Below are 26,949 nucleotides of genomic sequence, written 5' to 3' on the forward strand. Positions count from 1 at the left end.
TCAGTTTGGCCGGGTGGCCAGCTCGAGGAAGAGTCTTGGTGGTTCCAAACTTCTTCCATTTAAGAATGATGGAGGCCACTGTGTTCTTGGGGACCTTCAATGCTGCAGACATTTTTTGGTACCCTTCCCCAGATCTGTGCCTCGACAAAACCCTTCCTTGGAGCTCTACGGACAATTCCTTCAACCTCATGGCTTGGTTTTTGCTCTGACATGCACTGTCAACTGTGGGACCTTATATAGACAGGTGTGTGCCTTTCCAAATCATGTCCAATCAATTGAATTTACCACAGGTGGACTCCAATCAAGTTGTAGAAACATCTCAAGGATGGTCAATGGAAACAGGATGCACCTGAGCTCAATTTCAAGTCTCATAGCAAAGGGTCTGAATACTTATGTAAATAAAGTATCTGTTTTTTATTTTTAATACATTTGCAAACATTTCTAAAAACCTGTTTTTGCTTTGTCATTATGGGGTATTGTGTGTAGATTGAGGATTTCTTTTTAAATCCATTTTAGAATAAGGCTGTAACGAAACAAAATGTGGAAAAAGTCAAGGGGTCAGAATACTTTCCAAATGCAGGGGGCGGCAGGTAGCGTAGTGGTTAGAGCATTGGGCCAGTACCTGAAAGGTTGCTAGAACGAATCCCTGAGCTGACAAGGTAAAAATCTGTCGTTCTGCCCCTTAATAACAAGAACGAATCCCTGAGCTGACAAGGTAAAAATCTGTCGTTCTGCCCCTTAATAACAAGGCAGTTAACCCACTGTTTCTAGGCTGTCATTGTAAACAATAATTTGTTTTTAACCGACTTGCCTAGTTAAATAAAAAAATCACAGTAAATTAAGAAAGGGGCTAATAATGGCTTCTCAATGCCTCGTGTGTGACTACAAGCATAAAATAATTTAAGGTGGAGTAGCAATTAGCATGTTGCTTTGGGGATTGGTAATGTTTGAGTTTACATCCCACTGGTGATTGCAGTAACACACTGATATGGCAATCTAATCTAAACCACATTTATCAGACATCTTAGAAGAAGAAGCTGATGTAACCGTTGCTGGATTTATTTAATTAGGTTATAGCCTTCAACCTAAATGTATTCAAAGTGACCCGAGAGTAACAGGCTGTGCATGGGCACTAATCAACACAATGCCGGCGACGGTATAGTGAGGGGTGTGTCTGTCAGTGGTGTAAATCTCTGCAATGTACCTTCAGTGTCGCACTAACCGACTGACTCCTGCACAATATTACATTATCCTGACGTACAGGCACGCATCGTAACTAAATAGGTCCTTTATGAAAAAAAGAGTTGTTTCCTAACAGACCGAGAGACTACAACAAGTTCTTCAAATGAACCAATAGCCTACATATTGATTGATGTCTTCATCAATTCTCCAGTGCTGCACATCAAACCTTTTAGGGAAATGTGGATTATTCTGGCATGCATGAGTAGACAGGGTTTTCGATTTCCTCTGTGATTCCGTTGGTTTTATTAGCTGTTCACTGCTGTAGGCTACTATCAGGCTACAATCAAAACAGTCAATCCGCCCACTTTTTAAAAGCTGTATAACTTAACCAAAACCAGCCACCGCTCGCCAAATAGAATTAGATTGCACAAAAGCAAAAATTGATTTAAACGCCCAATGAATATGTGGCTTACCTCTCAAATGCTCCTTATCGCTAGCGTCCGGTCGGGATGGATGCTGCATTGCTGCTGCTCATTTTGCATCAGTTCCAAGAAACAAGAGCAGGAACTCCCACCTGCTCAGGGGTTGGCTAACGGGCCGCCTGTAAATTAGACACCAGTCCAAGATAAGGGAACAAACGTGGTTTAGCATAGACAATTGACCATATGTTATTGTTTTCTATATTTCTATATTGAGTATTATTATTTTTATTTATCCTTTATTTAACTAGGCAAGTCAGTTAAGAACAAATTTTTATTTACAGTTTGAACAGTGGGTTAACTGCCTTGTTCAGGGGCAGAACGACAGATTCTTACCTTGTCAGCGCGGGGATTCGATCTAGCAAACTTTCGGTTTAACCACTAGGCTACATGCCGCCCCGTTATAGGCTATGATCGGATCTGGATCGGCTATGACAGTTCACTTTTTTCACACTTAATAATATGAAATTGTGCAATGGCTGGTCTATTAGCATACACATGTTTTAATTTGACATATGACATTGAGCTGCGTTTAAGAAGTCGGTTTTAATTAATATGGAGCAATATCATATTCGTGTAGCCTATCATTGTAAGCTAAAGCTACTATCTGTATGTATGTTTGGAAAGTTAAAGTTTTTCAAGTAGATGCATCTGTTAATGCTTAGACCACTGCCACACTCAGGGAGTTTGAAGAAGCATCATCGCCACCTGTTGGAGAATAATTTTGACAAACATGCGCTTTGCGACTTGTGCAGACAAAAAACTATGTGTAGCCTAGAGAAGATGGCCATGGCTAGAAATACTACAGCTTTTGTCAAATTAAATAAAATAAAATTGTATTTGTCACATGCGCCGAATACAACAGGTGTAGTAGACCTTACCGTGAAATGCTTATTTACAGGCCCTTAACCAACAATGCAGTTCAATAAATAGAGTTAAGAAAATATTTACTAAATAAACTAAAGTATATATATTTTTTTATAAAATCAAAAAGTAACAAGAAAAGTACATAACAACAGCGAGGCTATATACAGGGTCAATGTGTCGAGTCAATGTGCGGGGGTACAACAGGTTAGGTAATTTGTAATGTGACTATGGATAGATCGAAAGGGAAAGTTCACCCTGGCTCTACCACTGTGAGACCACTGCACATATATAGTCATTACTACATTAACAACATTACGTTTTTGTCATGAACATCAAAATTATCCACACCACAAGCTAGAACGAACGCAATTTCATTTTACTGGTACAATCATAATAATAGTATTCTATATAACAGAACCGAAAATATAGTAGCATAGCCTAACGACGTCAGCATGCTTCAGTTCTGTTTGTCCATTTTGAGAAGCCGTAGTCAGTATACGCTTCCTCAATTAGTCAGCATTAATCTAAGATAACTCAAGACATCTGTTATTCATTTTTACGTTTTTGGCTAGGAGATCTTAGTCGTGCAATTTTAAATCAAACTACGATGTTTGGTGCAGTATTTCTAAATGAAAACGAGTCGTCTCTCGTTGAATGATAAACACTTTATTGAAGAATTCCCACAGTTGACCAATCGCTTACGAATGGGCGTAGACTCCCGATCTTCCGCTGGCCTCGAGAAAAAAAATGTGTCCGAACAGCCGAAAAAACCCTTACCGATGTCTAAAACGTCACAACTCTCCCGTTACTGTTTCGGTTGGGAAGAATGCATAACGAAAAAAAAAAAAAAATTCTTATGAGATTTTAGAATGATTATATGAATGGTCACATTTTTCTCTCATGATGCCACAACTCAACAACACGTGCCACTAGGCAAATATGTGCTGTCAATTAAACAAAACACAGGTAGTCTATGATACAGTTAACACTGTCTGCTCACTATATAATTCGAAACAACACTGTACATAACTAAGAAGATCTAAATGCATATTCCATGAAACTGATTAGGATCAAATGGTTGGCATGCAGATGCTGCATAGACGTTCAGTCTGGTCTCAGACTAGAGCATGTTAGCTAAACCTTCCCCTAATTAACCTAACCTTAACACTTAACCCCTAGCTAACATTACCCACAACATATTGAAATTCGTAAGAAATAAGTTTAGCAAATTCGGAACATATTCTACGAATTCCAATTCATAACATGGCATACGAAATGGATGATGGAAATCCACAAATTAATATGTAACCTATACTAAATGGATTGTCCCAGATTTACTTTACTATGTTACGTCTACCCCTGAGTCCATGTTGAGACGGTTCACTAGTAAAATTTGAAGAATTAGCATTCATGGTTGAAATATAAAATGGTTAGGGTTACTAACTACAATCCGCAGCCTATTTTTTTTATTTTCCATTCCACTAGCGCCTATGTTTGATGACGTGCGCCCATAGAAACACATTCATCTGAAAGTGAAACTTCACTCGAACACGCATTAGATCGATGAAAGGTAGGCTTTAAAATACGTTTTAATATTAAAACCGTCAATGTTTGTTACTGCAGAACTGCACTCTAAGGGTGTGGGTTTATATGGACAAATAATTTACCTTCAGTGTTTGACATAAGAAGAGATAAAAATTACTCCGATTGTAAAACGACTTCTCTTTTGAGTAATAGATATGGCTAATATAGACTGTCGAAGTCATTTTGTAGATGTCAATTTCTAAAATAACAGCAAATATCACTTGGTCAAAGCTGCAATAACTTTTTGGACTATGACCAAATTCACATAGAAATGGGAGTTATACATCTGCAGTTGCGATATTAGCATGTAAATCTTGGTGGGGCAAAAAAAAAGTGGGATGCATGCTAGTGTAACGGATGTGAAATGGCTAGCTAGTTAGCGGTGGTGCGAGCTAGCAGCCTTTCAGTCGGTTACGTCATTTGCTCTGAAACCTAGAAGTAGTGGTTCCCGGCTTTTGTGGAGCGATGGGTAACGACGCTTCGTGGGCGACCGTTGTTGATGTGTGCAGAGGGTCCCTGGTTCGCGCCCGAGGTCGGGGCGAGGGGACGTACTAAAGTTATACTGTTACACTAGCAAAGACACTACACAACACATTACTTGCACTATAACGGTGACAAACGGTGCCCACAAACTGTTAGGGCCTACATAAAGCTGTCCCAACATCTTAGCACTGCAACAACTGGCTATATGCGGAGCCTTGTCTGGCAGCGAAACAGTTCATTCAGCCTCATTTACTGCCTTTTTAAAAAACATAGCAGATATGGTTGACTTGCCTAAACAAATGTGGTTTCTAATGACAATTGAGATGTACAAACTATGGCATAAGGGGACGACAAGTGGATAAGAGGCATCCGTAATTTCGAATAAGACATTAATGAGCGAGCTAGGACGGATGTAACGTTACTCAAACGTTACTCAATAACTATTTGTTTAGCCCTTTTGAAATGTACAGCAACAGAATTCAGAACATGGGCCGTTCTTACAGTGTTCTCCCTGTACACCAAGTCAGAACCGTAGGATAAATAAAGGGGGCATATAATCAGACAATGAAAGCTCTTACAATATTCAATGATTACATTTCTCTTACACAGGTTATAGGCTACAGTAGAACGGTCAGAACAGTAGGCGAAATTAAGAAAGGTAAATATACCAAATTATTAGGGTGAGGCACATGGGCTACTAACATCTTACTACGCAACATACACTTAGTATTACTTTCTTAGCTACAGTATACATATCTCCCTGGCATATTACATACATTATGCAGCAGCATACAATACATTTTGGGACTCCCCTTGTTGTGCTGTGCTCACTTGAACAGGAAGGTGGAACGGCGGTCCTTTGTGGGCAAAATTTGTCATCAAAGTCTGGCATTCTCTGGATTTATGGTGCTTTCAAAACAACTGGAGGCCAGATTTACAATTCCGAGTTGGATGACCATTCAAAACGTTTATTCCTTACTTCCCAGTTGTCTTGAACTCACTGAAATCAAGTTTTGCAGTTCCGAGTTAACAGTTGTTTTGAGCGTGGCACAAATCATGCTTCGTTGACAGCATGGCCAATGTTAAATGTTTATCATTTTAAACTTTGAAAAGAGACCCTTAATCCCAGATTTGGGACCATACAGCCACTGTCACTGATTCCTTCCAAACCACTCATTGAATTTACGATTTCCAACTTGTTGTGTAATGTTTATGTCCAATGGCCGATGAGCACCGATACGTTTTATCTATCATTTCTCTTCATTATTTCTCTTCATATGACAAGGATTAAAAAGGATTTGCCAGTAGATTGTCGACTTGATTCATGATGATGACTGCTAGCTAAGATTGTGAAAGTATGACGTTGATATGATAAGTCCAATCAAAGCTACTGTACATTTGACGTCATTTTATCTGTGGCCATTGACCTTGAGCCTTTTTGGATGGGCACTTCTAATGTAACTATGGAAGCATCCGAAGGGATAGAAATTCCTTATGTCTCCTCTTACACTTGACAGTGACATAAAGTCCCCATGAGTGACAGAACACTGAGCCAATCACGACGCAACACTGCATATTTTCTGCTGGCTTGCCCCACCACCACAGAAAGCACCGAGCTAGGCTGAAACACCTGCATTTTCAAGCTGCCTTACTCAAGAAAGAAAAAAAGAGACCATGTTTGTATGTGGCTTCATTAACTCAATGATATATGTTATTTTTACATTGTTTGCTAACTGATATGAGACACGTATTAATGCCAAAATAACATGCAAAACAGGCAAGCCCCCCCACCCAATTTTTTTATTAATTAATTTTTTGCTAAGAATGTGGGGCTCAAAACCCTGAATGACGGGTTGCCACTGTAGATCTGTCATTATCATTGAAAGCAAGTCTAAGAAGCAGTAGATATGTTCTATGTGCGCTATTTCTATGCAGCCCGTTCTTAAAGTGGAACTGACAGCGTTTTAACTACTTTGCAGATAAGAAACAATCCTCAGATATATCAAATTCCCAGTTTATGCTTCAAACCCAACTTTAAGAGGTTTAAAAATAGGTTATATTTGACTAAAAATTCCATGACATGCAGCAAGGCAATATTGGCAGAAAAGATGGAAGCAGTTCAATGCATGGTTAATGTATTTCACCAATACATTTCTTGGTACTCCAAAAAACATTGCCATCAGGTTAAAAATCCCAGCTGGCCTGGTACGTTGTTTGCTGCCTCCACCCATTCGGGATGCACCGTTTCAGGTTTAATGACTCAATATTTTGAACAAAAACAGACGACTGTAACTAAGGCTGGGAATGTCAATACAATCAAACTAGCAAGGGCAATGATCACAAGTCAGTCTTTACGTGGCTAATACGCTAGCGCACATGTCAAACAAGGCCTGCGGGCCGAATAGGATACACAAGCGAGCCTAAAGGAGCTAACATTTGAGTCATCTACTTTATGAAATTACAGTGCGATGTGCTCACATCAGTGAATTCAATTGCGCTGCTTCTTCGTGTCCCATTTACAGCGGAGGGAAAGTGTACAGACACATGCCACAGACCTAGCTAGGCTACTAAAATGTTGCAGTCTGGCTTCGGTTTTTATTCAGACCCCAACGTGTGTGGATATGATGTCCCATGAGATCCGTGCGCCCCGGCACCTTGGAGAACATGGCCGTATTCCGCTGGACCAACTCTCGGAGCTCTTGTCGTTGGGTCGGGTTGGGGTCTTCCCCCATGGCAACTTCAACAGAGGTCGGGTTCTGCTGTGGTCGGGTCCACGTTGCACACAGCACTTCTTGTGCATGCCACTTCTACAATAAGTTTGCATGGTAGAGCTGGAGGGGTTTTCTGCGCCCCGGTTGGCGGACCTTATAATTGACGTCACCTACCAGCTCGACGATGTCATAGGGCCCATGCCACGTAGCCAGGAATTTGCTCTCCATTGTGGGGATCAGCACCAAGACCTTCAGACCCAGGTGGAACTCTCGTGGTTGGGCCGGTTGTATACGCGCTCCTGGGTATGTTGCGCCTGGGCCATGTGCTCCCTCACCACTGGCCAAATCACAGTCATCCTCTCCCTCATCTCCTCCATGACCACATCCTCTCCCTCATCTCCTCCATTGATGACCTTCTTCAGCATCTGCTTTAGGGTCTTATTGAAGCGTTTGACTAGGTCATCCGTTTGTGAATGGTACACACTGGTCCTCACCTGTTTGATTCGTAACAGATTGTAGACATCTTTCATTACCTGAGACATGAATGCGGTGCTCTGGTCCATCAGGATTTCCCGCAGAATGCCCACCTGGCTGAATAAATGGAAGAGCTCCTGTGCAATACCTTTCGCTTCCACCGTGCGTAACGGGATAGCTTCAGGATACCAAGTGGCGTAATCCACGATTACCAGGATGTATTGGTGTCCCCTCGCGGTCTTCACCAACGGACCCACCAGATCCATCGCCAACCGCTCAAACGGCACCCCTATAATGGGCAAGGGAACCAAATGGTTTCTATAATGTGCCCTCGGAGCTGTGATCTGGCACTCCGGGCAGGTACGGCAGTAGTCCTTCACGGCGTGCTTGAGTCTGGGCCAGTGGAACCGATTTCCGATCCTCTCCCTGGTTTTCTCCATCCCAGCTGTGCCCCAAACAGGTTGGTGTGGGCAAGCTGCAAGACAGTCCTAACATACTGGGTGGGTATGAGTAACAAGTCTTTCATCTCTCCATTGTGCTTTACTACCTGATACAATACATCTAGCTTGATTGCAAAGTGGGGGTAGTGCCACCCACTTACCCAGGTAATAGCACGCCATCCATCGCAATCACCTGGCCCCTTGCGTTCTGGAGGTTGGGGTCTTCTAACTGGGCCATCCCGAACTGGCCCGTGATTCTTGTGTCAGGCGGTCCTTCAGGTTCCTCCAACTCCATAAAGGGGAGCCTGAGGTCCTCGGACGATGGCTCGCTTCCCGGCACGGTGTTGTCTCCCTCCTCCTGGTCCGACTCGGACCCAGTGGACACCTCCTGCGGCAGGTCGGGGGTTATGCAGGCGACCATCCTTTTTCCTCTCCTTCCTACCTCATGCGCGTGCCTCCACAGTGCCTGGAAGAGAGGGCAATCTCTACTGCAGAGAATGGGCACGGGCAGGTTAGGAACAGCCCCTGCGCGCATCTGGCACTCCCCCCTTTGGAGCGGTTATCCACACTGGCATGGCTGGGTACCTCTTCGTGTACACAGGACACTGTCACCTCCTCGTCCCCCGGTTTGTCTTTCCCCTCTCGTGTGAGCCACTGCGGTTGGGCCAGGGTCACCATGCTGCCAGAGTCCAGCAGAGCGCTGGCATCGATGCCATTGATTCGTACAGGAACCACCGGAGGGGCTGTCTGTGGGTGCCCAACAGGAGGTGACTTAACTCGCCATTCGGGTTACCCCGGAGCTGGGGGGATGCAGAGGGCTTGGACTCCTCCCGACCGGGGAAGCTCCACGCGAGGTGTCCCGGCACGGCACACTCATAGCAGCGCCTCTGATCTAGGTCCAGCAGCGGATGTCGGCGTCGGTTCGGGTTGCCCTCCCGCGTCACAGCCTCGGCTGGTTCCGTCCGGGCCCCCTTCAGCCCCTCGCCGTGTCCACTCTCTCATCCCGGGCCCCTTTCAGCAGGTCCTGGGTGTTCTGGTGGGTTTCCACCACTGTCAGCAATTCCTCCAGGCTCTGGGGGTTCTGCATACTCTCCGCCTTCATCTCATATGGGAGGGTCCGACGGTATTGATCCAGGACGACCTTATCGATTATTGGGAGGGACGGTACGTCGGTCCGTAGCCAACCCTTGGTCAGGGGCACCAGTTCGCTCATCTGAGCGCGGGGGAAGACGGTGGAGTCAAAGGCCCAGTCGTGTACCAGTTGTGCATGGCGTGCAAGGCTGAATCCATAACGGCTCAGGATTTCGCATTTGAATCCCTCATAATTTGCTGCCTGGTCGGCGTTCAAGTCGAAGTAGACCTTCTGGGCCTTCCCGGAGAGATTAGGGTGCCAAAAGGCTGGCCCACTTGGGCTCGGGCCATCCTTCCCTCTGCGCCGTCCTCTCGAAGGTGCACAAATACATCTCCACATCATCTTCCTCCATTAACTTAACCAGGAACTGATTCGGGCTAGACTCCTAAGCCATCCCATCCTTCATCTGGGCTACATCTGCTACCAGTCTGAGGTTTTGTTGGTGCTGTTCCTCCAGTGCTCGCTCCTGGAGAGCCTGTTGCTTCTGCTGGCTGAGGATAAACTGAGCCACCAGTTCCTCCATGGTAATCTCTGTACTCTCGACCGCACGGCACCCAATGCTACTGAGATGCCCGCATTCTCCACCATATGTGGTAAACCGTGGGGTGTTAGGTTGAGCGCGCAAAGATTAATACAGAGACAGGGAGGTTCTAGTCAGAAAACACGACTTGACAACAAAATAAACATAACAACAAAATAACGTAGGTTTGGCTCGGTCGTTCTTCTCAGGGTCTGCTCCGTGTCTGTCTCTCTGTTTTTCCTCGTGGTGTGCCACGGTGCTCCCTTTATGTGGCCTGCACACTCCCCTAATTACCTCTACTTGGAGCCATCAGCGTCGGGGTGCCCAGCCCGTGTACTCCCAGCAGAGGGAGCCAGCGTCGCGGCACGTACCTCCCCTCTATCACCAAGAGGGTGACCTCCCGGGATACCACAATGTATATGTGTAGCTAAACAGGTGGGGCTCTGCCACAACAATACAAAGAGAATGGCCGTCCTTAACTAGGCTATACAGAACGAGTGCCTTGCTGTGACAGTGATTGGTGAAAAGGTCATTTATGCATAGCAGCTCTGTTGCAGTGATTTTCTGTGTTGTTTTCACATTCCTTTGTATAAGCCTTAAGGCGGTGTAAGCTACAGTTATTTGCCATACCAAACATACTGTAATGCACCCAGTCAGAACACTCTCAGTACAAGTGTCTGACTGTCCAGACCCAATTTACTTAGAAGATGAATGTATAGGCGTTGCTGCGACTTACTGTATCTGGTATGGCTTACTATCAATATAAACGCTGTACTGTTTTCTTGATTTATTTTCAAGGCTGCCCTGAATCTCATCTTACTTGTTCCCTTTTTTCTTCTACAGTAAAACAGAGAGGAGGGTAGCACTGCCTGTAAAATGAGTCTCTCTGGGGAGAAAGAGAAGAGTGACACTGCTTCTAAAATGAGTCTTTCTGGGGACAGAGAGGAGGGGGGCACTGCCTCTAAAATGAGTCTCTGTGGAGAACTTGACTCCACCAATGTAACAGAAAGGTGAGTAAAAAAGAGATGGTGTTATCTTGTGTATTCATCTCAAAGCTCAGCAGTGATAATATGCAGGGATGGAAATTAAATTAGCCTGTACTTTTCAGAGTGTGCCAAACAAGCTTGTTTGAAGATCTGTCTCTGTTGTGTTAAAGCCCAATCCAGAAGGAGAGACCAGTCTCACCTGTACCCAGCTGTCTGTCCATGAAGAGTGACAAGTCAATGGGGCATCCAATAGAGTTCCAGAGGAGAGATGTTTCTACTGATCACAAGTTTGTGTCTGACGATTTCCTCGACCCTCTCCTTATTACCATGTTGTGAAACTAGCAGAATATTTACTTATTCTGAACATAGTTTTAACAGCTCTGATTACTGTGGCCTTTCAACAGGAACCAGATGGAGAGACCAGACTCCTCTACACCCAGCTGTGTGTCCATGCAGAGTGTCAAGTCTATCGGGCATCCAATAGAGTTCAGAGACATCACCATAAGACAACGGTAAGTGATCTGAGAGGCCTGTTGTGGTGTTCGGTGGTCCAGGAAGCGAAAACTGAAAAATGTCAACATCATTATATAGATAATTGTATGAACATGAACACTATGTGATTCAAAACATGTAAAAGTTGCACATCTTGGGTAATTTCCCGTGTTTCACCTTGGTTACTTTTGTTTCACACTGGTGCACAGAACTATTTGTTTGTCCTTGCATCTACTCAAGAACCAACATGTTACCTTCACTGATCCGGAGGAACCGCGAAACGAATGAACATGATTTACCATGATTTTCTCAGTGAATATAATATGTTTTTGCAGCTGTATTTAGCCTTTAAGGGCCATATTGCTTTTGCCTACTTTTGTATAATGACAGCACAACGTTTGCTAGACCAGCTCTCAAAACAATCAAGGTCCTGGCAAGCTAAATAAAGAGCTGTTCTGGCATCTGAGAAAAAATATATTTAGCATGTTTCAACAGCTTCTTATCTTGTATTATTTCAGGATTCCTTCGGTCACATTTATATATTTTTTATTTAACCTTTATTTAACCAGGTAAGCTAGTTGAGAACAAGTTCTCATTTACAACTGCGACCTGGCCAAGATAAAGCAAAGCAGTGCGACAGAAACAACAACACAGAGTTACACATGGAATAAACAAGCGTACAGTCAATAACACAATAGAATAAAAAGAAAGTCTATATACAGTGTGTGCAAATGGTGTGAGGAGGTAAGGCAATAAATAGACCATAGTAGCGAAGTAATTACAATTTAGCAAGTTAACACTGGAGTGATAGATGAGCAGATGATGATGTGAAGTAGAAATACTGTTGTGCAAAAGAGCAGAAAAGTAAATAAAAACAATATGGGGATGAGGTAGGTAGATTGGGTGGGCTATTTACAGATGGGCTATGTACAGCTGCAGCGATCGGTTAGCTGCTCAGATAGCTGATGTTTAAAGTTAGTGAGGGAAATAAAAGTCTCCAGCTTCAGCGATTTTTGCAATTCGTTCCAGTCATTGGCAGCAGAGAGCTGGAAGGCAAGGCGGCCAAATGAGGTGTTGGCTTTAGGGATGACCAGTGCAATATACCTGCTGGAGCGTGTGCTACGGGTGGGTGTTGTTATCGTGACCAGTGAGCTGAGATAAGGCAGATCTTTACCAATCATAGACTCATAGATGACCTGGAGCCAGTGGGTCTGGCGACGAATATGTAGTGAGGGCCAGCCGGCAAGAGCATACAGGTCGCAGTGGTGGGTGGTATAAGGGGCTTTGGTGACAAAACGGATGGCACTGTGATAGACTGCATCCAGTTTGCTGAGTAGAGTGTTGGAAGCTATTTTGTAAATGACATCGTCGAGGATCAGTAGGATAGTCAGTTTTATGAGGGTATGTTTGGCGGTGTGAGTGAAGGAGGCTTTGTTGCGAAATAGGAAGCCAATTCTAGATTTAATTTTGGATTGTAGATGTTTAATATGAGTCTGGAAGGAGAGTTTACAGTCTAGCTAGACACCTAGGTATTTGTAGTTGTCCACATATTCTAAGTCAGAACCGTCCAGAGTAGTGATGCTAGTCGGGAGGGCCGGTGCGGGCACTGAACGGTTTTACTTGCGCTTAAGAGCAGTTGGAGGCCATGGAAGGAGTGTTGTATGGCATTGAAGCTCGTTTCGAGGTTAGTTAACACAGTGTCCAAAGAAGGGCCAGATGTATACAGAATGGTGTCGTCTGCGTAGAGGTGGATCAGGGAATCACCCGCAGCAAGAGCAACATCATTGATATATACAGAGAAGAGAGTCGGCCCGAGAATTGAACCCTGTGGTACCCCCATAGAGACTGCCAGAGGTCCGGACAACAGGCCCTCCGATTTGACACTGAACTCTGTCTGAGAAGTAGTTGGTGAACCAGGCGAGGCAGTCATTTGAGAATCTAATGCTGTTGAGTCTGCCGATAAGAATACGGTGATTGACAGAGTCGAAAGCCTTGGCCAGGTTGATGAAGACGGCTGCACAGTACTGTCTTTTATCACTGGCGGTTATGATGTCGTTTAGTACCTTGAGCATGGCTGAGGTGCACCCGTGACCAGCTCGGAAACCAGATTGCACAGCGGAGAGGGTACGGTGGGATTCGAAATGGTCAGTGATCTGTTTATTAACTTGGCTTTCGAAGACTTTAGAAAGGCAGGGCAGGATGGATATAGGTCTATAACAATTTGGGTCTAGAGTGTCACCCCCTTTGAATAGGGGGATGACCGCGGCAGCTTTCCCATCTTTAGGGATCTCGGACGATACGAAAGAGAGGTTGAACAGACTGGTAATAGGGGTAGCAACAATGGCGGCGGATAATTTTAGATAGAGAGGGTCCAGATTGTCTAGCCCAGCTGATTTGTACGGGTCCAGGTTTTACAGCTCTTTCAGAACATCTGCTATCTGGATTTTGGTGAAGGAGAAGCTGGGGAGGCTTGGCAAGTAGCTGAGGGGGGTGCGGAGCTGTTGGCCGGGGTTGGGGTAGCCAGGTGGAAAGCATGGCCAGCCATAGAGAAATGCTTATTGAAATTCTCGATTATCGTGGATTTATCGGTGGTGACAGTGTTACCTAGCCTCAGTGCAGTGGGCAGCTGGGAGGAGGTGCTCTTATTCTCCATGGACTTTAGTGTCCCAAAACTTTTTGGAGTTAGAGAAACAGGATGCAAATTTCTGTTTGAAAAAGCTAGCCTTTGCTTTCCTGACTGACTGCGTGTATTGGTTCCTGACTACCCTGAAAAGTTGCATATCGCGGGGACTATTCGATGCTTGTGCAGTCCGCCACAGGATGTTTTTGTGCTGGTCGAGGGCAGTCAGGTCTGGTCTATATCTGTTCTTAGTTCTACATTTTTTGAAAGGGGCATGCTTATTTAAGATGGTGAGGAAATTACTTTTAAAGAACAACCAGGCATCCTCGACTGGCGGGATGAGGTCAATATCCTTCCAGGATACCCGGGCCAGGTCGATTAGAAAGGCCTGCTTGCAGAAGTGTTTTAGGGAGTGTTTGACAGTGCTGAGGGGTGGTCGTTTGACCGCGGACCCATAGCGGATGCAGGCAATGAGGCAGTGATCGCTGAGATCCTGATTGAAAACAGCAGAGGCGTATTTGGAGGGCAGGTTGGTCAGGATAATATCTATGAGGGTGCCCATGTTTACGGATTTAGGGTTGTACCTGGTGGGTTCCTTGATAATTTGTTGGGAGCTGAGAGGGGTCTATAACAGGCGGCAACAGTGAGAGACTTATTTCTGGAGAGATTAATTAAAATAATTAGAAGCTCGAACTCTTTGGGCATAGACCTGGAAAGTATGACAGGACTTTGCAGGCTATCTCTGGAGTAGATTGCAACTCCTCCCCCTTTGGCAGTTCTATCTTGACGGAAAATGTTGTAGTTGGGTATGGAAATCTCAGAATTTTTGGTGGCCTTCCTAAGCCAGGATTCAGACACGGCAAGGACATCAGGGTTGGTGGAGTGTGCTAAAGCAGTGAGTAAAACAAACTTAGGGAGGAGGCTTCTGATGATAACATGCATGAAACCAAGGCTTTTTCGGTTACAGAAGTCAACAAATGAGAGGGCCTGGGGACACGCAGGGCCTGGGTTAACCTCCACATCACCTGAGGAACAGAGGAGGAGTAGGATGAGGGTATGTCTAATGGCTATCAAAACTGGTCGTCTAGTGAGTTGGGACAGAGAATAAAAGGAGCAGATTTCTGGGCATGGTAGAATAGATTCAGGGCATAATGTACAGACGGGTATGGTGGGGTGCGGGTACAGTGGAGGTAAGCCCAGGCACCGAGTGATGATAAGAGAGCTTGCATCTCTGGACGTGCTAGTTATGCTGGGTGAGGTCACCGCATGTGTGAGAGGTGGGACAAAGGAGGTATCTGAGGCATGTTGAGTGGGACTAGGGGCTCCGCAGTAAACGAAACTAAAGTGTACAAGGCATATTGACATTTGAGAGAGACATAAAGCGAGGCATAAAGCAATCACAGGTGTTAATTGGGAGAGCTAGCTAAGACAACAACGGGTAAGACAACAACAGCTAATCAGGTAAGACAACAACAACAGGTAAAATGGCGATGAATGGGCGGGAGAGGGTCAGTGAACTACACACAGGGCCTGAGCCAACAGATAAACAAAATAAACAAAATGGAGTACCGCGATTAATGAACAGTCCAGCAGGCATCAGCTATGTAGCCAAGTGATCATAGGGTCCAGTGAACAGAAATAGATGGAACAGGGAAGCCGGGTACAGGTTAGTCGTTACTACGCTAGAACACGGCATTTAAAGTTAGCAGGCCCGGGTAAGTAGAGGCTTCTGCTCCGACGTCCGGCAAAGGCCGGTTGAGGGCACAGCGGATGGAGTTACATCGGCGGACCAGTTGTGGTGGTATGGCGGGGCGCCGTGTCGACAAAGGGTCCAGGCCAGATGGCAAAAGAGGTATTGTAGTTGTAGTAATTTTGTTTGCTAGCCGGGAGATGCAGTTGGCTCGCGGCTAACTGGTGCTAGCGTCGGGACAGGGGCGTTAGCCACTATAGCCACTCTGTAGCAGCTAGCTAGCAGCAATGATCCAATGCAAAGGTCCAGAGCTTACGGCAAGGATCCGGAGGAGTAGTGGATTCTAGCCGTGTTGGGGTAGAGTCCGGGAGGCATCGGCTGTGTAGCCGAGTGATCACAGAGTAGGCCGGGAGGTGGGCCTGGCTCAGGGCTAGCTTCGGGGCTGGGTCACTCGGTGGCAGCTAGCTAGCTGTGATGATCAGGAGTAATGGTCCAGGGTTTACGGCAGGAATCCGGCATTGTAGTGGAGAAAACAGTCCGATACTGGCAGCCTGGCAAGTATTATTCAGGCAAAAAAAAACGGCTGGTGTCTGTGCAGAAGGTAAAGGCCGCTAGCAGTGGCTAACAATGACTAAATAGCTAGTAGCTAATTAGCTGGTTATCTTCTGATGGCTAGCTTCTGATGGAGGTTCTGGCTATAAGGTCTAAAAATTAACGGATCCGTATCACATTGGGTGAGGCGGGTTACCGGAAGGTATATCTGATTTAAAATTGGAGAAGAGATTGAAAATAAATTGAAATATATACAAAAAATACAAAAGTACACGAGAGGACGACAAACCACGTCTGCACATCTACGCCATCTTTGATTGGACGGATTGTACATGCACTGCTTTCTGCAAGCATGGACAACGGAACATGTGTAACAATTGTAACCAAGATGTAACATGGCAACCTAATTAACGTTGCTATGGGAAATAACCCAAAACGATTTCAAATATGTACATTTTAATTAATGTGCAACTTTTACAAGTTGAATGTCAAACTCTTCATCTTAATCAAATTTTCTACATAATGATGTTGACATGTTTAGCTTCCTGGACTACAAAACACCTTTTCTGTAGCCTTTTTTGGTGGGTGGACTATTTATGTAACACAAAAATGATTTGTACCGGGCGGGTGATTTCCTTCTGGACATCTATGGTCATAAGCCAGGGAACCAACACTGCTCAATGCTTTTCTCCTTGTACATCTATTGGTGGCGGAGCAGTGCCAGGGGCGTCTCTGTACCACCCCCTGTAGCTGGCCTTCCTTCAGTTGTAGTAAAGTGAAATCTCATGTTTTGTCCACAGAGACAAAAAGGAGGGATCAGAGTCAGAAGTTCCCAGTGGTCAGTCTGCCCAGAGTCATCAAACAGACCTGTCTTCCATATTCAGGGTGGGCTGGCTTATGTCTCACATGTGTTATTCGGCAGTGTTTAATCTACTTCCCCAGAGTCAGATGAACTCGTGGATACCATTTCTATGTTTCGGCATGCAGTTTGAAGGAATTTGCTAACGTTAGCGCAATTGCTAAATAGTGTTAGCGCAATGGCTGGAAGTCTGTGGTAACTGCTAGCATGCTAATAGATACCATAGACTTCGTCATTGCGCTAATACTAGTTAGCATTGGCTCGCGAAACTACCTCTAACTTCCTTCATACTGGATGCAGAGACATAAAAGGGCTTCATTGCCAAAATCCCAAACTATCTCATTAACATATAATGTATTTTTGGTTGCATATCAAATCAAATTTTATTTGTCACATGCGCCGAATACAACCGTGAAATGCTTACTTATGCTTACTTACAATTTCCCTTACTTTCCCAACCTCAGTATTTTGTATTATATCTTTGTATTCATATACATACTGCATTAGTTTTCACACCCTTTGATCCATTTCAGTTGGTTGAAAAAAATGCCATTGCTTTGGTAAAACGGGAGCTGAAGAAGTTCAAGAAGATTCTGTGTCCAGATCTCCCAGAATGCTTTGAGAGTCAGACGGAGGATAAGGAATTGGTGGACGCTGAAGATGTGGAGCAGGAGAGCATTCCCAGAGAGGGGGCGCTGAAGATCACACTGCACATTCTGAGGAAAATGAACCAGAAGGAGCTTGCTGACACACTGGAGAACAGTAAGTGGTTTCTGACTTCATTCCTTAAAGGGGAAGTTCACCCCAAAATACTTCTGGACCATTTATAATGCTTGCCTGGCTGTTTGTCAGTAGGGGAGAGTAGGGTTGAGCCTTTTTTTATTTATTCAACATCACTCTGTCGAGGGAAATATAGTATTACTTCTAATAAAGAGATCTACATATATTTAAGGATTTTGTGTATCCCTGGAAATAATCAGAATTCATTTAAACATTACAGTTTTGAAAACATAGCTTGTCCAAAAAAAGTGATCTCTCTGGGTATGGGGTAAGTTGATCCACGGGACAGGGTAAGTTAAGCTCCTACAAATTTCTGTACTGAATGGAATATTACCATTACATTTTTAAAACCATGTGTATCTTTATTTCCGAAACACAATTGCTTTTTTGTCTTTTTAATCATTTTAAGCATCTTTCAACACAGGCTTAACACCTCACAAACATTTGGTACTTAAAAAAAAAACTTTTAACATAGGCCAGGTCCTGTTGTTACCTCATATCCCAGTGATAATACATTGCATGGCCATTGGCTCAACTTACCCTAAGGCATACATTTTGACTATATTAGCCCCATACAGCTACAACGGTGCACTTTCATGTTAGGTTTAAGACCGCATATTGAAGCTTATAGAGACTCCAACTGATGTATAGAACAATCTTAAAATGTTCTACTTTGGTTTAGATGCAAGCATCATGAAACCTCTAACGCAATAAATTCATTTGACTTGGTGATTTAAAAAAAATCACCTAACTTGCTTACCACTTTTTCCATGTGGTTTCTTCCTTCACAGACTGAAATGATCACAGACTCCATGAAATCATCCTAAATATTTGGTCAAATGATTAATTTTTGCGTATGGTTTCCTAGAAACAAGGGTGTCTCAACTTCCCCCTTTGGCTCAACTTACCCCCCACCACAGGTCCATTGCTTTTTTTTTTTTTTTTTTTTTTCTGGGGGGTGAATCAGCTTAATATTGCGGAAAGAATGTTGCTTCCAATGTAATTGTCTGCATCATTTCCAATCCCCCATATTTTTTGGGGTAAATATATATATCCATTCACGTATGCATACATATACACATATATACATACACATACCTACATAAACATACATACTTTTTTTAAAGAGTATACCTTTATTATTATTCCCCGCAAACCCTACCACCGATATCCCAATTGGAGTAAACTGATAAACATTTCTGTTTTTACCTTCAATTTATACATCTTATACACATTTTACAGACACAGTCTACTTTATAATAGTTCTCTCTTATTTGTTCTTAGTCCTTCCTCTATTTCTGTTGTCCATCCAGTTTGATTTCCACTTGTAACTGTGCTATTTCACAATAGCTCCGCACCTATACACATTTCACAGATCCCGTATGCCCTACATTGTTTATCTTGTTATTAGTCCCACCCTTCAGCTCCACTCAACCTTTCCCATCTATCTTCCAACATCATCCATTTCGGATTTTTATTTGCCATATATTTTTCAACTGTGCTGTGATGCTTCACAAAAGATTTGAATCTTCCTATTCTCATAGCTTCCACGGATTGTAAATTAAAAATAAACATTTTTGCTAAAATAATTATTATATTATTGATTGATTGACTATGGCTTTTCAAATCCCCCAGTATTGCTATCTGTAGCGTTAGTTCTACGCAAATGTTGCAATTCTTCAACCATTCCTGGACCTGTGACCAAAAACGAGCTACATGCGGACAATACCAAAATAAATGGTCTAATGACTCTGCCTCCTCACAGCAGAATCTACAGAGCTGGGAAGATTGTATCCCCCATATATATAACATTCTATTAGTTGCAAGAATTTTGTACAATAATTTAAATTGAAAAATTCGAAGTTTTGAATCCGGCGTTGTTTTGCGTATCAATTCATAAACCATGTGCCATGGAATGGGTACATCGAAAATCTCTTCCCAACTATTTTGCAATTTATATGGCACAGCTGTAAGTTTTTTGGTCCTTAAATGAAATTGGTATATGTTTTTATTTATCACACTTTTCTTTAACCATTTATGTTCTTTAATATAAGGCCGACATACAAGTTCCTTACTTTTATCCCCTTCTACCTGCCTCTTCCATTTTTGTGGTAATGCTGCAATTAATTGGTTGTAATTTTGGGTAGAGCAGACATTTCCATATGTCTGTGTTAGCTGCATGTGTGACATTACTCCACCAGTCCTATTTATGATATCATTCACAAAAATTATACCTTTTTTAAAAATTTCTTCGATAAATACAGTTTTTTTATCAATTACTATATTTGAATTTAACCACAAGATTTGTTGTACTATTTGTTCCGTCCTTTCAGGTGGATTAAACTGAAATTGCAACCAACTTTCTAAGGCTTGTTTAAAAAATAAAGATATTTTGGAGATTATTTCCTTTTCAAGCAACCGAAAGTGAGCAGGTGTAATCTGAATAAAGGGAAAAAGGCCCTTCTTGAACATAGGATGAGACATTCGTACCAATCTACTAGAGAACCAGTTTGGATTTAAGTATAACTTTTGTATGACTGATGCCTTTAGTGAGAGGTCTAATGCTTTAATATTTAATAATTTCTGCCCTCCGAATTCATATTCGTTATATAAATAGGCCCTTTTAATTTTATCTGGCTTGCCGTTCCAAATAAAATTGAATATTTTTTGTTCATATAATTTAAAAAGCAGGTCACTAGGTGTAGGCAAAACCATAAGCAAATAGGTAAACTGTGATATGATTAAAGAGTTAATCAGGGTGATTTTCCCACAAATAGACAGGTCCATTGCTTTGGTATATAGTTTTCTGTGTTTTTATATCAAGATGGTACATTTCCGAAATGACCTAAAATGCATTAAAAGCTCTGTGTATTTATTGTTGCATTAACAACGATTGGTGTCTCTGGATTGAATTGCCAAATAAGTATGTTTTTTAATGTACAAAGATTATTGATTATTTTGGGACTGGTTGAAACCGGGTTCTGTTCACACACTAAAAAATGCTGGGTTGTTTGGTTGACCCAACAGCTGGGTTGCAGTCATTTATTATTATTATTATTTTTTAAACCGCTTGGCTATTGATGCTGGGTTATTGAGATATGGATCATATAGTTATTTTTGACCACCCGTGAGAGTAGATGTCATTCCAGTTCATCTGTTCTGTTGTATTGTTATCACATGTTAAGGTTGAACACTGATACACTTGTGTAAGCCTCATTAAAGCATAAAACGTATGTTGGGATATGCAAATATTCATGTTATGAATTTTATATTATAATATGTAATGTGCAAAAAATATTCAAAGAAAATGGAAATTTGCAGTGTATATACTTAACATGATGAACAGGAATGACATTTACTTTAACTGGTGGCCAAAAATAATGATCTGAAAGCCACCTCCCTAATAGGCCACGCCTCCTGAAAAGAACCTAAGAATTACAGCTGATGGTTAAAAATAAACCACCTGATGAAAATTGAAAAAAAGTGTCTGATCCTTAAGATTAAATTAACCCATGTTTGGGTAATCCAAACAACCCAACAGGCTAGGTCAAAATAATCGTGTGTGTTCTGTCCAATATTTAACCAGCACTGGGTTACCGAATAACCCAAATTGGGTTGTTTTTAACCCAGCATTTTTTGGGGGGATTTACCGTCTTTCCACTATGGACGGAAAATCTGCAACCATTCGAGGTACAGTAGGTTGCTAGCAAGCTAAATTGCTAACACCTGTAGTCACTACAATGTAATTTATAACGTTATTTGTTTGCCATTCAGCGAGCTACTGTAGCTTGTGATGTATTTGGCTTGCTACTGTAACGTTATCCTGTCCTACTGACTGTTTTTTTAGTTTTTTGCTTTGTGTTGAAATTCCCTTTTCCATTACTTATATAATACTAATAAGTAGTCCTGACCTACGTCCCAACTCATGGTGCGTATTAATCTACTTCCTGGATTTCAATATAAAAATAACAAAATAAATTGTTAAATATTTGCCTACTGAAATAAGTTAGCAGAAAAATGATGTCGAGTAAGTCATTAAAATGACGATTGCAGTCATGGGATAGGGGGGGCAAAAGGGCCCAGAAGTGTTTTTGGGTGAACTTCCCCTTTTAATACTTCATTTTCTTTTTACATGTTCTTCTCAATGAAGAGAATAGGTTATCATAAATGTCCACTTGATTCTCAACCCTTTACTAAGGTAACACATGAGTGATGTCTGCATTTTCAGGTCTTCTAGGTGAGCTTGCTGTGTGTAAAAATAAACTCAAATCCAATCTGAAGAGGAAATGTGAATGTGTGTTTGAGGGGATAGCTAAACAAGGAAACCCAACTCTTCTCAACAAGATCTACACAGAGCTCTACATCACAGAGGGTGGAAGTGGAGAGGTCAATAAAGAACACGAGGTGAGACAGATTGAGACAACATCCAAGAGACCAGCAGCACAAGAAAAAGCAATCAAATGCAACGACATCTTTGAATCCTTACCTGGACAAGACAAACATATCAGAACTGTGTTGACGAAGGGAGTCGCTGGCATCGGGAAAACGATCTCTGTGCAGAAGTTCATTCTGGACTGGGCTGAAGGAAGAGCAAATCACAATATCCAATTAATCTTTCCTCTACCTTTTCGGGAGCTGAATTTGATGAAAGATAAGAAATACAGCTTGATGGAACTTCTTCATCACTTTTTCAATGAAACCGCAGAATCTGAAATCTCTAACTTTGACAAATGCAAGGTTCTGTTTGCCTTTGATGGTCTGGATGAGTGTCGACTTCCTCTAGACTTCAACAACAATGAGGGCTGTTGTGATGTCACAGAATCAACCTCAGTGGACGTGCTGCTGACAAACCTAATCAAGGGCAATCTGCTTCCCTCTGCTCTCCTCTGGATAACCTCCAGACCTGCAGCTGCCAATCAGATCCCACCTGAGTATGTTGACCAGGTGACAGAGGTACGAGGGTTCAATGACCCACAGAAGGAGGAGTACTTCAAGAAGAGATTCAGTGATGAGAACCTGGCCAGCAGAATCATCACACACATGAAGACATCAAGGAGCCTCTACATCATGTGCCACATACCAGTCTTCAGTTGGATCTCTGCCACAGTTCTAGAGAAACTGGGGGAAGCACAGAGTGGAGAGATGCCCAAGACTCTGACTGAAATGTACAACCACTTCCTGATCTGCAACATACTACGCAAAACACAGAAATATCCAGAGGGACCAGAGAAAGCTGAGACAGATTCACAGATGAAAGCAGATGCAGAGATGATTCTAAAACTGGGGAAACTAGCCTTTCAACAGCTGGAGAAAGGCAATCTGATCTTCTATGAGGAAGACCTGAGAGAGTGTAGCATCGATGTCACAGAAGCTTCAGTGTACTCGGGAGTGTGCACACAGATCTTCAGAGAGGAGAGTGGGCTGTACCAGGAGAAGGTGTACTGCTTTGTGCATCTGAGCATCCAGGAGTTTCTTGCTGCTGTGTATGTGTTTGTCACATTCAACAATGACAATGTAAATCTAATGGCAGAACCTGAAACCACTACCAGAATACTTCAGATGTCTGAAGACACGTCTGCAACCATCCTCCACAAGAGTGCTGTTGACAAGGCCTTACAGAGTGGGAATGGACACCTGGACCTGTTCCTCCGGTTCCTTCTCGGCCTCTCAATGGAGTCCAATCACACTCACTTACTAGACCTATTGATACAGACAAGAAACCGCTCACAGACCAATGAGGAAACAGTCAAGTACATCAAGGAGAAGATCAGGCAAAATCCCTCTCCAGAGAGGTGCATCAATCTGTTCCACTGTCTGAACGAACTGAATGACCATTCTCTAGTGGAAGAGATCCAAAGCTACCTGAGCTCAGGAAGTCTCTCAGAAGCCGAACTCTCACCTGCACAGTGGTCAGCTCTGGTTTTTGTGTTACTGACTTCAGAAGAGGAGCTGGAGGTGTTTGACCTGAAGAAATACTCAAAATCAGAGGAAGGTCTTCTTAGGCTGCTGCCAGTGGTCAAAGCCTCCAGTACAGCTCTGTAAGTATACATATATGAAACAATATTTTGTTTTAAAATGGAGACAGATTTCATAAGGTATCTGAGAAAGTAGTTTTGAAAGTAGTTTTGTTTGGCAGATATTTTAATGTAAACTAGAAAGAATAGAGGTCCAAGAATCGATCCCTGTGGAATACCACATTTGATCTCAAGAGGAGTAGGTAGGGTAGTACTCCTTTAAAGTGACATTGTATTATTTCCATTAAGATAGCTGAAAAACCACAGCAAGGGGATATTAACATATGACTGGAACTTTAAAAGCGTGATATTGTGTTGTTTTCGTATTCCCATTGTGTAGGCTGAATGGATGCAACCTTACAGAGCGATGCTGTGAACCATTAGCCTCACTTCTCAGCTCAACCTCTTCACAGCTGAGAGTGCTTGACTTGACTGACAACAACCTGAAAGATTCTGGAGTGAAGCTGCTCTCTGCTGGACTGGAGAGTCCACACTGTAAACTAGAGAAACTGAGGTCACTACTTCTCCCATTTGTACATAAATGAACATAACCTTGATGTGTAGCAGCCTTTCACATGGTATGGATAATACTTGGGATGTCACAGAACCAATAGGTCTATTTCTAAGAGTGACCAGTCTTTTTGCAGGTTGTCATTCTGTGTGGTCACAGAGGAAGGTTGTGCGTCATTGGCTTCAGCTCTGAGAACAAACCCCTCCCATCTGAAAGAGCTGGACCTGAGCTACAATCACCCAGGCGATTTCGGAGTGAAACTGCTCACTGCTGTAAGAGGGGATCCAAACTGCAGACTGAAGAAACTCAGGTAGAAATGTAATTGATGTTAATCGTAGAACTAAAGTTGATGAATGTACTTTTTTGACACAACTACTGCGAACAATTGTATGATATTGAAAGATATCTTTTGTATTTTTGAATAGACAAAACATACCCTATGATACTAATGGTGTCTCACACCATAAAATATGGTGGTGTTCTGTTTTGTCACAGTGTGGACCATAATGAAGAGTGTTATTTGAAATCAGCACTCAAGAAATGTAAGTCTTGGTTGCAGTGAAGAATGACTATATTTAATTCTTGAAATTTGAACAAAACTCTTAACCTTACCTCATCCAGTTTTTATTCTACCTATTCAGATTTGAGGTGCAAATCTGTTGTCTTACGTTAAATATGTATTTGTGTCTCTATCAGATGCCTGTGAGTTGACCCTGGACCCCAACACAGCACACAATGACATGACTCTATCTGAGAAGAACAGGAAAGTGACACGGCTTGAAGACGAGCAGTCGTATCCTGATCACCCAGAGAGGTTTCTGTTCTGGAAACAAGTGCTGTGCAGAGAGCGTCTGACTGGGCGCTGTTACTGGGAGGTGGAGTGGAGAGGCCTAGAGGCTCACATAGGAGTGGCTTACCATGGACTTGACAGGCAAGGACGGGGTGATGAGTGTGGGCTTGGATACAATAACAATTCCTGGGCTCTCAGTTGTTATAAAAACTACTTCACTACCAGGCATGATAAGACTCCCACTACCATTCCTATCCCTCCTTCCAGCACCAACAGAGTAGGAGTGTATCTGGACTGGTCGGCCGGCACTCTGTCCTTCTATAGTGTCTCCTCTGACACACTGACCCACCTGCACACATTCCACACCACATTCATTGAGCCACTCTACCTAGGAATTCGGCTTTGGTGTCATGATTCCGCAGTGTCCCTGTGCCAGATAGAATAGCCGTTCCTACAATTCATCTGAGTCCTGTCCCTGCCCATCTTTAGAGTCCCTGCCCAGTAATCCCCCAGCACACCTCCCCCTTGAAAATAAAAAAACAAACATCTACCTTCCCTTTCTTGCACTAACACTCACACTTGTCTTTTCTTACTAGCACTGACTTTGCTGATAGCTGTTTTTAAAAGTTTTACTTACTATGACTGTGATATGTGATTGTCTTAGCTGCCTTAAGCACAAACTGTAAGTCGCTCTGGATAAGAGCGTCTGCTAAATGACTAAAATGGAAATTTACAATTCGCTGAGCCCCTCTATGCAGGGTTTAGGTCTGGCATCATGGCTCTGTGTCTGTGCCATGTAGAATAAGTCAGAGTAACAGCCACATCTTCAGGGCGATCCACTTGACTATACATGTATCTATTTATTATTCTTTCTCATGTTCAGCATCAATACTCTGTAAATGTTTATATTTTAATGTAGGTAGTCTACATACTGTGTGTGTTATTCATTGAAGCATGTCATCTGTACTAAGTAATTTGATGTATGTCGGGAATAGCAACTTGTAAAATAAATACTGTATCTAACTCTGCATACATATGAACTTATCTTACATTGTCCTTAAATATCATTTGTTTTACAGGCAATAAAGTGTGTATTGTTTCATTCTATGTCCTGTCTTTGTCATGTAAAGTCCTGTTCTCATGTACAGTATATTCTGCTATAAATAAAACTAGCTTTTCAGGATTCTGACTTCGCTGCGTTTGTTCTGATGCCTCAGTCATAATTGTAACCACAAAAATATAATGAATCGAAATATAGCTGCGAGCAGCAATGAACAGGGTTCACAGGATGACAGAAAGGACACCAGATCAGTTGGGTAACAAAGCAGCACTATCATGTAGGAACCATTTTCCTTTATGGGCAATCAGTGAAACATTACCATGTTTCTCTCAAATCGTTGAGATTTACTTTACTGAAATCAAAGGTATATTTATAATGTTGGAGCACAATCGTAATGTATATATGTCCATCTTATAAAGACAACATAAAAAAAGAATGGTTTACTTTGATGAAATCAAAGGCATATTTATGATAGTGTTGGAGCACAATCCTCTGTTCAACAAACATTCACACACTAACTATAGCAAGTAGATATTTTCCTGCCACTCCAGGAAAGCCGGTATGTGTGTGAGGGCTGTTGGGGGTTTGTTTCAGCGTCTGGTGGCAGAACCTGGACAGACGACCGGAGGGATGCTGTTCTGGGGATTTTCTATTTCCTCTGTTTGCTCCTTCCACACTGCCGCCCTCTGCTTTGTGGCCTCCAGCTTCCACTGAAGGAAGGCA

The 26,949-nt window shown here is 42.8% G+C and overlaps 1 protein-coding gene across 2 annotated transcripts; it reads left to right on the top strand.

Moving 5' to 3' along the window:
• The first annotated feature begins 3,910 nt into the window (after nucleotides 1–3,910).
• On the top strand, nucleotides 3,911–26,349 carry LOC120060314 (NACHT, LRR and PYD domains-containing protein 3-like). Of its 2 annotated transcripts, XM_039009515.1 has the most exons (11): nucleotides 3,911–4,098; nucleotides 10,716–10,882; nucleotides 11,029–11,145; nucleotides 11,263–11,370; nucleotides 17,013–17,097; nucleotides 17,605–17,833; nucleotides 22,080–23,889; nucleotides 24,206–24,379; nucleotides 24,513–24,686; nucleotides 24,872–24,918; nucleotides 25,073–26,349. In XM_039009515.1, exons 2-11 carry the CDS (start codon nucleotides 10,749–10,751, stop codon nucleotides 25,609–25,611), a joined length of 3,417 nt encoding a protein of 1,138 aa, XP_038865443.1. In that variant the 5' UTR covers nucleotides 3,911–4,098; nucleotides 10,716–10,748; the 3' UTR covers nucleotides 25,612–26,349. The 2 variants fall into 2 exon arrangements, with proteins under 2 accessions (XP_038865443.1, XP_038865444.1); XM_039009516.1 differs by lacking the exons at nucleotides 3,911–4,098; nucleotides 10,716–10,882; nucleotides 11,029–11,145; nucleotides 17,013–17,097 and having other exon boundaries at nucleotides 11,286–11,370.
• The last annotated feature ends 600 nt before the right edge of the window (nucleotides 26,350–26,949 follow it).

Source organism: Salvelinus namaycush, chromosome 15 (assembly GCF_016432855.1).
Source record: "Salvelinus namaycush isolate Seneca chromosome 15, SaNama_1.0, whole genome shotgun sequence".
In the NCBI taxonomy this organism is placed as follows: domain Eukaryota; kingdom Metazoa; phylum Chordata; class Actinopteri; order Salmoniformes; family Salmonidae; genus Salvelinus; species Salvelinus namaycush.